Source organism: Paramormyrops kingsleyae, chromosome 14, assembly GCF_048594095.1.
Source record: "Paramormyrops kingsleyae isolate MSU_618 chromosome 14, PKINGS_0.4, whole genome shotgun sequence".
In the NCBI taxonomy this organism is placed as follows: domain Eukaryota; kingdom Metazoa; phylum Chordata; class Actinopteri; order Osteoglossiformes; family Mormyridae; genus Paramormyrops; species Paramormyrops kingsleyae.
Genome location: NC_132810.1, coordinates 18,553,240 through 18,570,966, shown reverse-complemented (window position 1 = coordinate 18,570,966; position 17,727 = coordinate 18,553,240). Strand labels below are relative to the sequence as shown.

General features: G+C 45.9%; 1 protein-coding gene across 1 annotated transcript in view; it reads right to left on the bottom strand.

The window, feature by feature from the left end:
* Positions 1 to 15,838, bottom strand: part of LOC140578306 (connector enhancer of kinase suppressor of ras 3-like) — a 28,949-nt gene extending 13,111 nt beyond the window's left edge. Inside the window, exons 1-2 of the mRNA XM_072698758.1 lie at positions 15,508 to 15,838; positions 2,214 to 2,377 (exon numbers count right to left, since the gene is read on the bottom strand). Coding sequence (XP_072554859.1) covers positions 2,214 to 2,377; positions 15,508 to 15,568 — 225 coding nt within the window. The 5' untranslated portion in view covers positions 15,569 to 15,838. The remainder of the gene's footprint in view (positions 1 to 2,213; positions 2,378 to 15,507) is intronic.
* Between the last annotated feature and the right edge of the window lie 1,889 nt (positions 15,839 to 17,727).

The following is a 17,727-nucleotide window of genomic DNA, read 5'->3' as shown; positions in this document are numbered from 1 at the left end:
CTGTTTCCTGCTCTCCAGCACAGAGAGACCATCACACAGCGGCAACCTGACATTTCTAGCCAGTTGAGTACTCTGTGACTCTTTATACTCAACTGGTTGGTTGAAACAAAATCTTGGTCTGGATTTTTACTTTCCAAGCCTGAATTATCCACCTCTGCTCGCTGCTCTCTGGCTTCTAAAGCCACCGGGGCCCGTCCCGGACACGGGGGGTCCCAGTGGCGGGGGGGGGGGGGGTGTTTGGAGTCGCAGCATAAGCCATCAACAGGGTCCCACAGCAGTTTATTAAAACATCATACACCAAGAACATCTTTGATTTAATGGCTCAGCCATACATATGGAAATTTGCCAGGACCGTACAAAGACAGCCCTCGCAACGCCGTCCTGAGGTCGGCTGAGGTCGCTTCAGGAGATGCCAACGCTGACATGAAATCTGCTTGAGCGAAGCCCCACATTACGGCTGGGCCGATTCTTGGATAAATGGCGGCGGTTGGGGGAGGCGGCGGCATAAGAAGGGCCAACCATATTATTAGCCAATCATATGCTTTAGCTCAGTGAGTGACAGGGAAGGGAGCACTCCGGGAGCCAATCAGCTGTCCTCCCCTGTAAACTACCCTGGTTACGGGGACGTAGGACAGGTGCTGCTTGTGTATGCCGAGACCCCACAGCTAATGGTCATTAAGCTTCCAAACGTCCTGGTTGTCTGCAACAATATGCTACACACACACACACACAGTCCCCAACCCCTGTGCTGGTTGGGAGGGAGGCACGAGGAAGGGTACCAAACTGTCTTATGACCGCCTGCCTGTCCGTTTCATCAGGGAGGGGGGCAGGAAATCCTCAGAGTCCCTTAATAGTCGTTACATCAGCAGGCCAAATCACGTGGAGGGGGAGAGCTCAGGACAACCGTATCAATGACTTTATGCGCAAAACAAAGCATTGACTCATTCGTGGACCTCGAAGGAAATCTTTTCCTTAGAAAGCCCCCCCATCAATAATTTATAGAAAGTGGTGTAATCAGGGATGTCGTGAATATTTCCAGAGCAGGAATCACTTTGCATTCCCTGTCCATCCGGACCGGGACAATGAACAATGCATCTTACGCGGCCCAGTTATTGAGCTGTGGGGGTTGGGGACAAAGGAATCCTGTCCACGGTCACACGATGGCCCAAAAGTTGGGACAGTATTTTGTCCAACAGGCCTCCTTTACGTGACCCAAACCAAAATGCGATGTGCTTTCCGTTCTGACCCTGAAAATCTGCTGAAATTCTGCCCACGGCCCTGCTTTGTTTGTACAATAGATACGAGGTAAACTGAGTCGCAAAGAATGTGCATTAGTTCACATCCAAGTCCACACCCTTGTTTGACCTGCAGTCCATGGTAACAACATATTAAACACATAAATATCCTGGTTGCCTATTTAGTTCCAGGGTTCACTTGGTCCCCATGGTAACAGTACCCAATGATATTATTAGCAATTAACAATAAATGCATAGGTGAACAGTATGGGATCCAAAACATTCTTGTAGACTTAGGCCTAGCAGTTCAAAAAGGAAAACCTCTTTATTGGCCATGCTAGGATGACGACTCCATATCCTGCTAGATCATGCATGTGAGCCGGGTTGTGCGGAGCGTCCCTGTAACTCATGACACCACAGCCCAGAGATACACATCTTATCTGTGTCACGCTAGGCACCGAACATGTGCCAGACACAGAAAACGGGCCTGGAGTCGAGTCCGCTCTGGAGAAGGGACTTTGTCCAAACCAGGATGTGGAGATGGGGGGTGTGGGGAGGGGGGGGGGAGATCTGATAATTTTTATTGTTTTGATGAAGAAAGGGTTTTTCAATCAATACCTGCCTGCCAATGCAAAAAAAAAAAAGCCTTGGCAATGAGACCAGGGACCGTCACTCACCACTGAGCGGGAAGCATGGGACGGAATGCTGAGAATTCCGAGCAGACACTGCGAACAAACAATAAGTGCCTTTCCTGGCCCACAAATGGTCTTGAGAAATGCACTATGGCAGCCAAAGGCCAGAGGTGGCCAGTAGCAATCACCATGGTTAGACAGGGAGTTCCTCAGGAGAAACTGGAGATGCCACGACTCGGTTTAACGTGGGATTCACACAACTTGGTGCGATGGACACAAGCCCTGGCCAAACTGTATGACTGAAACGAAAACACATTGGGTTAGAGGCTGATATTCTAGCACTGACCAGGGCACAGAGGAGGTCCACGGCTTCCAGCACCAACTCCTGGTGTCCGATCCGGGTGACGCCCAGCTCTTCCAGGTCCTGGTGCGAGATCTTCAGCAGCTGTTCGCCATTGATCTTTTCCTGTTCGAACTTGTAGACGTATTGCTGGAGGCTGTCATCCAAGCCTACGGGGGCGGAGTCAAAGAAAACACGGTCAGACAAAAGCCTGCGTCAAGGCAGCAGTCTGGCTAAAGGGGTTGGAACGTGGCTGGGTTAGTCCAACAACAACAACAACAACAAACCTTTGGCACCCAATACCTAAAGCCCTTGTTACAGCAGTAATTTCCAACCCAGTCCTCAGGGACCAGCAGACAAATTGGCAAGGAGCAAAAACGTGGACCATCTGTGGGTCTCCGAGGACTGGATTTGGAAACACTGCATTACAGCATTGTCCAGATCATATCTCCATCTAATTCCTGCATGTTAAGATAAAAATGTTGAGGAGCGTACATGGGAGATCACAAGCACCACATGCGTACTTGTCCCTTGCATCCATCAAAGTGCACCCAAGAACACATTAAGCACACATTTGACCACTTCTACAAGTTTTTCCACCGAGGGATGCCAGCATGGGATGTGACCGTGAAACCATTAAACTTAACAGACACCCAGATTTTGGAGAGATCCTAAAACGATGGAGAACAGACAGGACAGCTAAGCTCTGCAGTGAATGACTACAGCTAACTGCAGGACCTGAACGTTTCCTACTAGGTATCGTTAAGGCAGAGCTTCAAAAGTTCAGGGAAGTCCGACTGAAACTGAACATCACGATAAAGCAGACCTGCCCAATTCTGGTCCTGGAGGACCAGAACCCTGCAATAAACCCTGCATACTATAGAATTCCATTATTGTTTTTGGGGTTCAAAGGAAATGTTAACATCTCCCTTGCAAAGAACGCCTGGATTTTTGCCCTTTCATCTTTTGCAGTGCTTCAGTGCTGCTGCCCACGTGTCGGTCAGCTGCAGCGTGACCGACATTCATCATGCAAAGCGATCGACACACGGGTTGAGGCTGTTCCCGTGCAGTTGGAGGGTGCTAATCCACTGTTCCGGGGCTGTGAAAGGGCAACGGGTGCCACAAAAAGCAGGAAACTGTTCCCCACCTATGAGGAGAGCGGGGGGGGGGGGGGGGGGGGGGGGGGGAGTGTCCCACTTCACAACCTCACATGGAGAGCTGCCTGGGGTTTATTTGTTTTCACATTGGGGACGTTAATTCGAGACAGCTGCTGGATGTGGACCGTATCTCCAACGTCTCTAATATGTTCACTTGCAAGACGAGGAACCTGGTAAGACCCAGGGTGTGGCTAAAGGTCAGCCGCTGTCAAAACAGAGCTTGCATACTTCTGCTCAGAATTCCCAGGACCGACGAGGGTAGAAGGTCCAAAAAAAGTTAAAAGTGACAGAGCACCGACCTAAATTCAACCCAAAGAAAAACACGCCACTGCAATTATGCGGGGGCTGCCGGTTTAATAGATCTTTGAAGTTTTTGGGGGGAAATTCTAGTTATGTTGAAATGGCATAATTCACCAGGAAGTACACCCCCATAATGTATAATAAAGGTTTGTACTTGGAATATATGTTTAGTCTCTCTGTGGCTATCCGTTACCAGTGTTGGACCACAAGTCTGGAATCAACATCTCACTGACCGTTGAATGATAAGATGGATTTTCAGCGACCGTATCCAAAATCAGAGCTCGACTGCCAGCGAGACCTTCAACCAGACAACATGAGGCACTGTGGTTAAGATGGCCGACAATCTAAACGACTGCCTGTTCCGATCCCAGCAATGGAAAATGCTGCTGTACCCTTGAACAAGGTATAATCACTTAAGCTGAGAAATCATAAATCGCACACACATGCTCGGCCCTGAAATCCAGCGAGATCTGAACTCGAGTCTAGAGTTACAGGTCACAAGTGGGTTCTCTCACTTGTGGGTCTCATTTACTAATGAGGAGGACTTTAATGGCAGGGAATGCAGATCAGCTTTAGGCTTCTAGACTGCAGCGCCCTACGGAGGCCCTGTAACGGGGATTAATTAAACAGATCCCGCTGGGCAAGGAGGAAGCCAGAACCTATTAGATGCAAGGATAGGGCTTTGGACTAAAAGCCAGACTGGGGGGGGGGGGGGGGTGAGAGACTTTCATCAAGGAGGGAGACATAGAGTAACAGAAGGGGAAGGAGATGGGGTAGCAGGACTTGTCCTTCGGCCTGTCCAAGTAACAGGTCCTACTGTCAGACCATCATACAAGGAACGTATGATGAGAGAAGGTTGCCAGGTTGAATCCTAGGGTCAGTAGAGTAATGTTACTGTTGGGCCCCTGGGCAAGGCCCTTACCCTCCCCCCCCATTGCTCCAGGGGCCATCTAACCCTAACCCATCTGCTAAGTAAGATGTAAACAGACTTTGGGACTTTGCTCAGGAACGTTATCCACTTTTATTTCTTAATTGTTGCATTATATGGAATAGGTAGCCCTGTTTTTTGCGAAAGCATCGAACGCGTTGCATTGTGGGTGACAGACCGTCAATGTTACGTGCAAGCACAGATGACCAAGATGCCTTCCACAGCCTAGCCGGCGCCCGACAATTAACAAGTGCTCCCCAAATGTCAGACGGCACAATGGGAGGGGTGTGGATGACACGGCAATCAAGAGGGTCGTCTCCGGACTTCGTGTCAAACGGCGACTCCACCACTTCAGATGAAAGGCTTCTGCGGGGTTCACGCTCGTCATCAGCGCAGGATCAAAGAGCAGCGCCGAGACGCCGGTCTTCCAAACATCACTGAAATCCCACCAACTGGCTGGTTTGTCCAGAAGGTATAAACCCCAAGTCATTATAAATGGCCACGCTCAGCTCCCTGCTCTCCTCTGAAGCTCTTAACAGATCCAGCAGAGAGTAGTGGACTCACAGTCACGTCCTTTTCGTTCACAGCCCTCTCGCAGCAAGAAGGTGCAGCACAGCAGTGGAACGTTAGGTAAAGATGACAGTATTGTAGATGGTGCCATGATTCATGGTTTACCACTTCAGAGAACGGCAATCTCACCTAGGAGTATTTCACAAGGAGCTCTGTTACCAACTGCTTAAGTACAGTTATCCAAATAGCAATATAGCAAGTTCAATTGCTGGAAAATATGCGGGTGGGGTGGACAGCGATTAATCTTTATTATGATGCGAGTAATGTTTTTTCAAAATGTTGTTCCAAACTTTATTAAAAGCCACTGATTCCAGAACAAGCTTTGGTTCCCTTTTTGTATGGCGCCGTTTTCTCTGAGGCAGCACCAACCATCCACAAATAGGTACAAAAACAACCCTTTCTGGTGTAATTTGAGAAGAAAGGTTTCTTTAAGAAACTTTAGAAACGATTGATGTGGGGGCTAGAAAAAAAAAAAAAAAAAGCCTCTTCTCAGTGGGTGGGATATTCTGTGGGGGTAGGGCGGGGGCAGGGGCGGGGAATGTACGTTTTCCACCTGTTGACACCCCATGGAGTTCTGTCACCTCCCACTATACAATTTCTAACTGGAAAAGTAACCACTCTGTGTACCTCCAATCTCCTGCTTTAGGGTAGGCCCAAATCAGACAGGCAAATCAACAGGACCCGTGGAACAGGACCCCACTGCCTTTGTAACAGTTCACAAGTGCCACCAATTAGGATCTAAAGGCTTCAGCATGAAGACCTTTGTCTGAATTTCTGCCAATAGAAGCCACTGTACCTTTTTTATATCTGTCCCTTAGTTATATTCTTCTGATAAACCGAAGGTTTCCTTCCTCACATTCACAAGGAGGAACTGCGGTGTTTATTTATTTGGGACCAGGAACATCCAGAATGCTTGGAGGAGAGAGAACAGACCAGCACCCATGGATGCGCAACACACGATAGCAAAGGTCATCATCTTGTTGTTGCTGCTGCTATATCCCTTTATGATAGAGGTTTAAAATCAGTTCTGGGATTTTAAGCACGTTTTAATCACAAGGCATACATGAATTGATAAAAAAAAAAGTACCTTCAGACTTGGATGTCGTAATTCTAGATATAATCTATGAGGCATTGAACACCATCGAAACAAATGTGCCTCAGCTTTTAGGTGACCTACACATGTGTTCCAACAGGATGCAACGCCACCCATCGCCCTGAAAGAGTGAGAAATCCTGCTCATTCTGGTCATCCAGAAGCACATCTCCACCCAGCCCTGGAATGCACTCTGCAAACAAACACTGTTCAAAAATATCAAAAAGAACTTAAGCTATAAGAGCGACTACTATAGGAGGAAGGGGGGGCGGGGAATACAGTTTCACATGCCAGAGGGGAATCCCTCCCCATTCCCAGTGGGAGCTACTGCCATCTGCAGCTCTACCCCCACTGGACGGGGAAATCAGTGTGCACAATACCGGCGATGCTGTACCTTTCAATAGCCTCTGTCCCCCACCCGCCAAACATTTGAGAATTAGTGGAATGTTCATTGTTCTCCAAATTCTATAGAGGGAATTCCAAGATTCTAGAATGACCATGTAGAAACCACTTTTATAAGGTCTTCTGATGCAAAAAATCAAGAGTGCATTCCAAACAACTGTATCCAACAGCCAAAATGTTCACTGTAAAACTCCGGCAGCCCAACATTTACAAGTGAATCCTCTTCATTTGTTTTGGTGCCATGTGTTGTAGAGTGTCCTGGTTTCATTCACAACCAGGTTTGACTTTGGATCTGTAGCTCCTTCACCATTTTCAGACATCTCACCTGCAGAAGTCCACTTGACTGCATTTACTAATGACCATCCTGACAGAGATCCTGTTTGCCACTGAGGATTGTTTTTCAGTAAACATTTCCTTGGTGTTGAAATGCTTTCTTGCAGATGTCCTCCATCTGACAGGGATGGTAATGAAAGAGTCGTGTCTCACGTGCCAGAGGAACCGACTGGCTCGGTTTCACCTCGCTGACGCTCAGATCAAGTCAGACCAGGTCGTGTGAAAAAGACTCACCCGAAATTATGGGTACCTGACGCGTCAGTCATTGGGGAATTTTAGCTGAGCCCTCGGTCACCAAGTTCAACTTTTTGGTTTGTACCAAAGCTGCTAAATGCACCTCCTTTGAAACCAAAATTAAAGTTTCTTCACAGCAAACGGACAGCATGAAAAGAACATTACGAAACAGCGATGACACGTAATAGACCTATGACTGTCTGCCGCTACCCTTCCAGTCTCCACACACCTTGGCGCCAAACCAAAATTACTGCAATTGTCATAGTCGCTACCTCCGTTAAACAATTATAGGATTAAACATCAACCACATCACATACCTCAGACGCATGGTTGCCTACAATGGTCCAAGCATGTAGGAGCAACTGTGGTGCGTTTCATCCATTGAGAACCACACACAGATGGTCCATAGTGGCTGAGTGGTGAATTGGCAAGAGAGGGCTGAACTGCCAAATCGTCTCAATACCTGCCCCCCCATGGAGCATAAACGCGGCCTTAACACAGGAGATTGAGTTGAATAAATTAATTTGATTCCCTTTCACACTATGGCTGCAGGTGGTTCTAAAAACTTGAAAGCACCACAAAAATGCTCATTTTCAGACTCCTGTGAACGATTCCTCAGAAATCAACAAGAAACGAATCCCAAGTCTCCCGCCACATATGTGTGTGAAGTTGGGGTTGTAAAAGATGTGCGATCGGGTGAAGGGCACCGGCTAGCCATCACTCATTTGGGAGAGGCCGTAAAGGCCTGACCCCTGGCTGCTGCACATGCTAGATGAGGGATCTAACCATGTCTGTCTTTCTAAGGAGAGACCTCTGAAGCCCTTAGCACTGGGGGGTGGTGGAAGAGTAGGAAATCTTGATCACGCCTGTCTAGGGTTGCAAAGGGGTGGAAAATTTCCAGAAACTTTCCATTCCATGGGAACTTAAGCTTTCCAAGTTGGCAACTTTCCATGGGAATTAACTGCAATATGGGAATTAATTTTGCAACTCCAGGGCAACAATCTTCCCGTGCACTGCTTTTCCGGCACGTGCAGAGGCCACCCGGCAAGTTGGTTAATGGAGAATTTCCCCGGGCTGATCAGACTACGAATGGAGCCATCTTGTGACAAACCGACAAATCGCCGGTCCCCATGCCCTGCCCCCACCCCCCAAGCCCTACAGGCAGGCACACAATTACCGCGTTTTGGCATCTAAGCTTTAAACGTCAACCCTTCCTTTTGTGCTGGCTGCCAGTGATAAAGGCATGAAGCAGGGCTCTGCGAGACAAGGGGGGGGCGGGGGGGGGGAACACACGGGGCATTCAGGTAGCCATAGAGACAAGGCTTACTAATTGAGGAGTCCCCACACGAAAGCAAGTTCACTGCCCGGTTCCAACCACAATGCTCATAAGTTAGAGAGATGAGTCAAGTTAAGTAAAAAAGTGCCATTTATTCATCTACTGATTTGCGAGGATGCATCGAAGTCCAAAAAATTAGATGACAATCGGACAGCTGCAGAGTGACAATGCCGACTTGACGGCTCTTGAAATCATACCTGCCAACACTCTCGATTTCCCAGGTTTCCCTGCTTTTCCACCCCTCTGCCTACTGTGCCCATCTGGATTAACTATTTCTCACGATTAATTCTGGATTTTACGCACAGTCACTTTAATGATCATGAGAATTGATCCCCCCTGGCAAAATCCCCCACTCAGCCAATATTTCACCTTTTGTTTTTTTTTTTTAAATATATAATTAAAATTCAATACCCCAAGGTGTACGTTTCCAGTCAAAATATCATGGGTAAATTATTTAAAGCACACAAAAATTTTTGCACAGCTTGTATTAAAGTGCAACAAAGTGGGGGGAGGAGGTTTTAAAACACACACACGCACACGCACACGCACACAGGATGTCAGGTAATGTTCCTTGCAAGGGGCAGCGTGAGAAGGCATGACAGCACTGGTACACATGACCCTCAGCGGGCAACCCAAGCTAATCCCAGCAGGGCATGAATCACCCCGGGAACTGGGAATATTTTTGGTGCACAGCTGGGTTAAGAACGAACATAGAAGGGTGCATTTTTTCACTCTGGGAACTGGAATTTGCATAAAATTGAGCATATGTAAAGTTAAAAAAAAATAAATAAAAAAAAAAAAAAAAAAAAAAAAAAAAAAATCGGTGAATCACGCCAGGCTGGTTTTCACGACCACTGCTAAGAGGTACAAGGAGGGACTGGAGGTTTATTCCAGCAGGCTGCACAGGAGAAACACCTCTAACGTTTACATACCAGGCGTTAGTAAACAGAGGCCACAGGTTGGTCATCTGTCTTCAACGGCCTGACCCCATACAGAGACTCTGCTTTTGTGCACTTTATACAAAAAGCACAGAACTGAAAAGAGGAAAACTTGACACTGTATTCCAACTGTCCAATAGTATTTTCTTTTTTCCAATAAATTAGATAATATTCCATGAAATTCCAGAATGCCACTCCTGTCAGTTGAACAATCCAGGGCAAAACCGCCGGCGCAGTGACTCAGTCTGACGTATCTGCCCTTCCGACAGACTTCCTGTTCTCGTCTTAATAAACAAAATCTGGCAAAAAGGATCTGGGGAAATTTACATAAATTAACAAAAGGAACAGGTTCTGCACTACCCAGGTATATCACTAAACACACCAAGAAGGCCACACCAAAATGACACACCAAGCAGCAGTGTCACAAGGTATTTCCCTCAGGAACTTTCGGTGCTTTTTCATGGGGAGTTTTGTTAATTTCCGTCAAAGTTCAGTGTCACAAAGGTCCACGAAATAATTAGAGTCAGTTGGGTTAGTTGGGGGAGGTTCTCTTCAAACACCTGGTGCCCCTGTCCCTTGCCTCCCACAATCCCACTCGACAGGAACCAGAAAGATTGTTACAGCCCCCACAGCCGCAACTGAGAAGACGTGTAGGGATGTTGGACAGCAGAGATGGGAGGAAGCGGAGGTCGGTCAGCGGAAGGCGGGTGGGAAGCGAGCGGAATGCGAACCGCAGCTGCTCCGCACATCAGCACTCCAGCAGGAAAATGAAGGGACGCGCATCACAGCCAAAAACCTTCGGAAATCGCACTCACGGCTGCATTTCAGGAAGGCAACCGCGCATGTTCAGCATGCGATGTCACGAACGCATGTGTTGGCGGCTTCGCAGAATGCAGAGGGGAAAGCGGGCAGGTGTTAATCTGTAAATCTCGATCTCGAATAGTCTGACTCCACCTGACAGAACGTTAACGGCCTAAACAAACCGTTTATCAATATGGTGCCCTGTATAGCATCTTTGCCTTCAGATAAACTCTTTTCCTAATGATTAACCAAAAGCGTTTCAGCAGGCAGGTCATGAGCAATGTAAAGAATGGAGAGAGTTTCAGGGCTTGGGAGAAGAAAACCGAATAAGACCAGCAGTCAGTGATTAGTGGCGGCGACAGGAACAGCAGCTGGCCTAAAGTTTTTCTGGCTACAGAGAGATGTTGTGTTTAGCTCTAATCGGTACAGCGTCCAACTAACGCCACCGATTCAGTCGATGTGCTTACATGGATCACCAAGAACTATTGTCAGCAGATTCTTCCCAAAAGGGAGAGACTTAGAATAGCAACTGAGAAAAATCAACAGCATTCCTCTCATAGCTACTGGTCAACTGGGTCTTGAGCAGCCAGTAGCCTGGTTGGGCTCACATGCTGACCAAAAGAGGGCATCCGATCTACCGGAGCTGCTCAAAGAGGGCAGATGGAAGGGGACAGAGGCCTCCTTTGGCGTCTGACTTGGGGTCAGATTTGTGGGCATCTGCTTAGCAGGTGGTGCAGAGATACAGTAGAGAGTCTAAAACGGGTCACCGATAGATGCTTCTGTTTTCGTACAAAAAGACCAAAAGGGACATGCTAATCTCAGCAGAAATAGGTCCAAACCCAGGAACCAATAAGGTGTGACACAACACTCGGGCCCAGCTAACATTTCAGACACTGTTAACAGCCCATCATTAGGGTGGATCCAGGTCTTCTGGTTAGGTGAGGAAATAACTCATGCTAATGACGGCTTTACGACGTTTTCACATGACAGGGCAGATGTAACCGGTTCGTCTTCCGTTATTCTCAGCTTTACCATGGGCCGTTCTGGCGGCTTGAACGGATTACTAAAGGTCTACGACTAGAACGTTGGTGTAGAAGCTAAAGTCGACTCAAAGTTCAGGTTCTCTTCAAGCAGGGTGCCACGGCTGGGTAGATAAGGCCGTTTGAATTTGCAATGCATATCACAATTTGAATAAAAAGCAAACCAGCCCCCAGCCCCCACTTGCCCTTCTCAGGCTTCCACAGTGAACGTTGATTCAAGCAAAAACAAACATTGCAGAACTATTATAACAATGGGACAGGGCAGGAACTCTGACCCAAGGCACATCTTCTGGACTCAATTAACAGCACAGTGAACGATGTTAAAAACAAACAGGAAAAGATAATAGTTACTATGTTTTGGGCCCAAGTCAACAGACACGGTTTTGGAGAAATTAGCTGGATGTTCCTCTCTACCAAGATACTCATGTCCAGGTGCAGAAAGGTACCACATCCATACCCCGGTCCAAGAGGCCCTGGGCAGCCACATGATCGCCAAAACCAAAAGTGACATCTGTGCAGCAGCTTGAAACCAGTGTAACTTTTTACATCTGAAACAGAGAGAAAACTGCAGAAACTTCAGATTCTGTTTTTGCGGTTTCTGTGTCCGTTGAAGGAATGGAGAAAAATCTGCATACCCGTTTCCTCAACCCTACAGCAGTCCTGCTTTCAGGTTAGAGCAGATAAAGACAAGAATTTCACCCAAGGAAATGCACAAATCACAAAATAAAATAAAAAAAGCCCACAGTAGCATTCCAGTAACTCAATGTTAACGAGGGGCCATTTACAAGGAACAAGGGGGGGGGGGGTTTCTTTGATGCTCCACTTATCACCAACTGATCACGATCAGATCGATAAGAACCAAACACCTGGCTTGGTCTCTCCAGATTCAGCTCCCGTGATGCTCCATCACGCCCCGCAGCGGGAAAACAAACTCGCCACACCCACCGAGCCGGTTACGCCGAAAGCCCCGGCCAGTAACCGCCGCTGTGCCGCCCCGTCAGACAGACAGCGCCGAATCGCTGCCTTTCGCGCGGTTTACTGACAGGACTGATATGTTCATTTCCCCCCTGATTACTGGTAAACTTAAATTTTCTACATTGCACTCCAAAACCTAGGCTCAAAAGGTATTAAATTACTTGTAGCCACATAGATCACACTAAAATTTACAAAATTTTAATACTCTAAAACCCTACAATGAAACTTAATTAGCTTTAAAATAAATCCTACATAAGAATTTTACAAACGAGAGGAGGCCATTCGGCCCATCAAGCTTGTTTGGGGAGAACTTAACTAATAGCTCAGAGTTGTTAAAATCTTATCTAGCTCTGATTTAAAGGAACCCAGGGTTTTAGTTTGCGTTACACTAGCAGGAAGACTATTTCATACTCTAACTACACGCTGTGTAAAGAAGTGTTGTTTTCTCAAATTCAGTTTAAAATTTTCTCGCGCTAATTTCCATCCTGAGATACTTAACATTTACTAGTAAGAAAATCTAGCTACTTTGTTTCCTGCATTGAAACATTTTTAAACACGAGTACTTCAGCTATTAGGGGTGGCATGGTGGTGCAGTGGTTATCACTGTTGCCACGCTGTCCAGTGTGTGTGGTGTTTGCAGGTTTGCATGTGTTGTTGTGGGGTGTCCTCCAGTGTCTCCGCAAAGTCCAAAAACATGCTTTAGTGGAGTTACCAAATCACCCCTAGGTGTGAATGGTGCAAGTGACCCCTGCTCCAGACCTGTGAGACTCTGAACAGGACAAGTGGTTACAGAAAATGGCAAGACTTCAACTAATAAGGCAAAGTGAAAACATCTTAAACAGAAGGGTAAAATGACATGTTTAAAACACATCAGTGAACTTGGGAGGGAATGGAAACTATTTGGCAGAACGTTAGCGCTGGACAAGTGAGGGGGGGCGAGACGGTATCTGTAAGCGTGAAAGTATGCGGCCGAGTTTTCGTCTAAACATTCCTTTCATAGCATCGGCATAGAGCAGCGAGCATATTATCGCGCATTTAAGGCCCGATTTGGGGAGATGCGGCTTCGATTAGGATAAATGACAACAGCTCTTTACGATCAATTATGCAAAGCAGGCCGACGTCTGTGAAAGTTACCTTCTGTACGCGAGACCTGAAGGCTTCCCCGAGGGGACAGACTAATGATGACGCATGACATCACGTGTCATACCAGTCAGATCCGGACAAGGGGGGGTAAGGTTCCGTGAGTATTGTGTTAAGGTTTGGGAAAAGGCGGGGGGCATTGGTACATCTATTGCACAAACCCTTAAGACATTCAGTTCTCATTTAAAATAAACTCCGCAGTCTGTATATGAAGACAAACCCAATGAGCATTTTTTTGCCGAGTTCACGGGGAAATCAGGTGTTCTGACGAGTTGAGCTACCTATCGAGACGTGCTATTGAGTCTTTCTGCGCATGTGCAGTTCCACCGTTTTGGGATTAGGGTTAGGGGATAAGGTAAGGGTTTTAGGGGGTTAGGGTAAGGATTACGGCTAGGGCTATCGACTAGCACTACGGTAGCCTAACTTGACAAAGTAGCTCAACTCGACAGAACACCGGCTCCCTCGCGGTGGTCCTGCTGCAAACTCATTCCGACCGGTGCCATTCTTCACGCTGAAAAGAGCGGCCCAGTAAAGGGTCTGGGTGTTAATCATTAGCCTAGGGACTCCAGACAGCGAGCCCCGGCTCCACCACGACGAGTGAAGGAGCACATACTGCAACCCTCTAAGACACAGCGGTCGATTGTCCATCGGGCGTTTATGGAGTTAACCCCAGGTCAACATATGACCCAGTAGCTGGCTGTTGGTGGCAGGGCAGAGAATGCAAGCCAGTGATCACGGGCAGCTCAGCCTCTGTGCGTACAGACCAATTAGTGAGTCACTCCGAAGAGCATTAAACGAAAGGATTATAACGGGCAGACCATATTGCTACGTAGTTTTAGCACACTTTAATAAATAGGCTAATGCCTGTGTGTATATATATATAACTGAGCCGTTTAATGATAACATCCATCTGATTGGCTCTACACGTGTCAATTACGACTTGGAGGCAGCAAACTACAGATTTGTTCTGAATGATGAAAAGCCCTCACGTATTTCCTGGGAAGGAAATAAGACACGAATATAATAAAGTTCCTGTTATTGGACTGACAAATAATTGCCTTTTATTGCAAATTTGAAGTAGTAATCAACGGGACAGCTTTGGTGAATTTTGCAATTTTGGTTTAAACAACGTGACAGGATCACGGAGACGAGCTTTGACGTCTGTTTCAATCAGATAGGCTGTTAGTGGAAGGGAGAGTGACACCCTATTGTGGGTTCTGGAAATACAGGTTTTGTCAATAACAGACGATACCTTTACAGGTGAAATTGGACCGATGACTTTTCGCTCTGATTTTTTGCGCAATCTAAGGGAACCTCTATACTCCACTTGAAAAGCAGGTCGTCAGATCATCCGCACTTGCTGCAACATGAAAACAATATTCAAGAGTATAGTGTGTAATTTCAAGTTCATATACGATTTGTAGCCGTAGAATTGCCTTCTAAATATTTCATTAGAGTTTTTCCATTTAAAACACTTAACACACATACACACTACCAGTTAAGCTACAATTATGCGATATCAAATCCGAGCAAAACACCGGAGTAACAAAGTTACTTTATTCATGCACGATTTACACGCGACACCTTATATATTAAGTATACTGATACATTCCTCAGCTACTTTTTGAAGTTGAAACGACCGAGGATTACCCATTAAACATTACCCAGCCGTGGGAACGCCGTCTCAAGCGTGAAACACAAATTACTGCCAACTGGGGAGATCAAAGGGCCGAGAACGTAGAAAGCAAAGCGCATTTAAAAAGGGTACAACAGCACTGACAACAAATGATATTTGCGGAAATTATATCTGAACAATAATAATAATAATAATAATAATAATAATAATAATAATAATAATAATAATAATAATGATGATGATGATTGTCATTGATGGTAAATTGCAGCGAATCGGTAGGGAAAACTCAAGTTTACGTGAAAGTCGCATAAACACAGCAGCTAGACGCAAAACGATCAAACCATCGAGCGGTTCACCGACTTCACAATTTTGAGTATGTTGTTATTCAGTGGACACAAAAACTTTCCCGAACTCATACCTTTCATCCAGTCAACGACTTGCTTCGGTGACCACTTTGCTATCGGATCCATGGCTTGCATTATTTTCGTGATTTACTAGCTTCAGAAAAGTATCCCGAGAAATAAAAGAAGCGCCGAAAACGATGTGTCCGTCCTTTTCCAATGTACCACCATAGTCCTATTATCCCTACAAACTCTATAACGCGGTCTCTAAAGCGAGATCCTCTTTTGGTCCTGCCTAGACAATCACATACGGCAGAAGCTACTTGTTAGCCTGCACAGACTGAGAAGCAGAGACGATGAGGGAGGGGGGAAACTCAGTAGAGTATCAGGTTGCAGTTTCAGCTTTTTTCCAACAACCACATACAGCTGAAACTACTTAGGGGAGGAGCGAGTATTCAAGCGCTTTTATTTTACATGACAATAACAACAAGAGCGACAGGCATACAGTAATGCCGTCAATTTTAGTCAGCTTTTAAATCTGTACTTTTATGTGTTTGTTCACGCATAATAAGAATGGAAGATACTGTCCATCTGAGTTACCCTGTAAGGTAACTCTTGAAAATTAACTTTCAAATCATAAATATTTTATAGCTAAACACGTCATTGATGCGCGTGAAAAAACAAGCACATTTCCTGACATGTTTCGTACATGTTGAAGTATTTACTCTCACACTGCGAGTATATGCGCTTTCCTGGCACGGATTTGGGGCTGTCTTTACGATGTATAAAAATGTTCCAAGGAATGAACGCAGTCAGCATTTTACACCCCAGCGTCAGTAGGGAAACTGACACCAGATTCTGGAAATCCAGTGTAAATACTGCACAACCGGCATCCTATTATTTCGACGCACTCTAACAAAGAATTTAAGATCAACAAATAGGCCTAAACCACAAACAAGTGTAATTATCATTATATCATACAAACTTTCTTCATGTGAGACAGCCGGTGGATCCGGAATTCTGTCATTGTATGTAACTCACCAGTGTTCTCTGTTGGCCAGAAGGGATACAACACTTTAAAACTAAATCCAATAACACGAATCCGATATTAATATAAAAAGAATCATAGTCCATATTTGGCTATAAAATAGTTCAAAACAAGCACAAAACCCCGGCGTGACGTTAAATGGTGAAAGCTGTCTGATTGATGGGGTACCCGAGACGGAATTAGGCAGTAAGTGATATCTGTCACGACCCAACGATGGCCAGACGTAGCCTGCGTATCTTAAGATTGGAGGAAGCTGTAAGACAGAGATTTACTCATGTCATTAGCGTGTCAGCCGTGAGATATTCACGGTCTTTAATGTGCAGGCATCACTGCATGCATTCAGTGCATGATTATTCTTAAAAATCTTATAAATTAGGCCAAGAAATGCACAATGCGCCAAAACTTTCGACTTGCGTCTTTTCAATTCGTTTTCTAAATGCACTAGTTCGATTCATAGTTTGGCAATGTGGTGGATATCTCAAGAGCTTAAGTATATGCTCAATAGTTTGTCGTTTTAAAGTAAGACCCAGTTTTAATGGTTTAGAAATCATTTCTCAAATAGCGCAGCTTGCGTCTTTCAGAGGCTCACGGGAACCCAAATGGGAACCAAATGGAAACGGGAAATTGTCCCCTCTCTAGATCGCTGCAAAATCACCCCCTCCCCCAAGTCCAACCGCTGCATGATATCCCTCCGCCATAAAAAGACAAGCTTAGCGTTCATGGCACGTTACAAACACTCGCTGTGTCCACCTGAAAGATACTGCGCTCGGCTGATACGCAAAATAATAACGCTACAGTGTCCCATCAGAAAGACCCTTTCAGTTGAGAAAATACGTCACCGAACAGTTCGTTTAATTTATACGAATTACCACTAGGTTTTTTTTTTGACAATGGAGCCAACAGAGATGTGTGTCTTTTACTTAGAGCATTACATCAGCTACACATCCAGTTAATTACGTAAGTGAACAACTCAGATAAGGACATAAGTTAGAAGTCAGTTAATTTTTTCCTCTTTACTACCCCAGTAACTACAGGATGTTGGTAACATTCCCCATTTAAAATGCCCAATTCATGTTGTCTGGCTGTTGCAGTTAAATTTTTGCCGCTTGACCGAGGTCCTTCATGTAGCGACTGCTTCCTGCCCAAGCCACAGGCGTCGCCTGACACTTGTTACACAGCTAATAAAAAAGGCGGAGAACAGGTGACCTTGGGATGAGAATTGACAGCTGGAGAGGTTACCGTCCTGAGC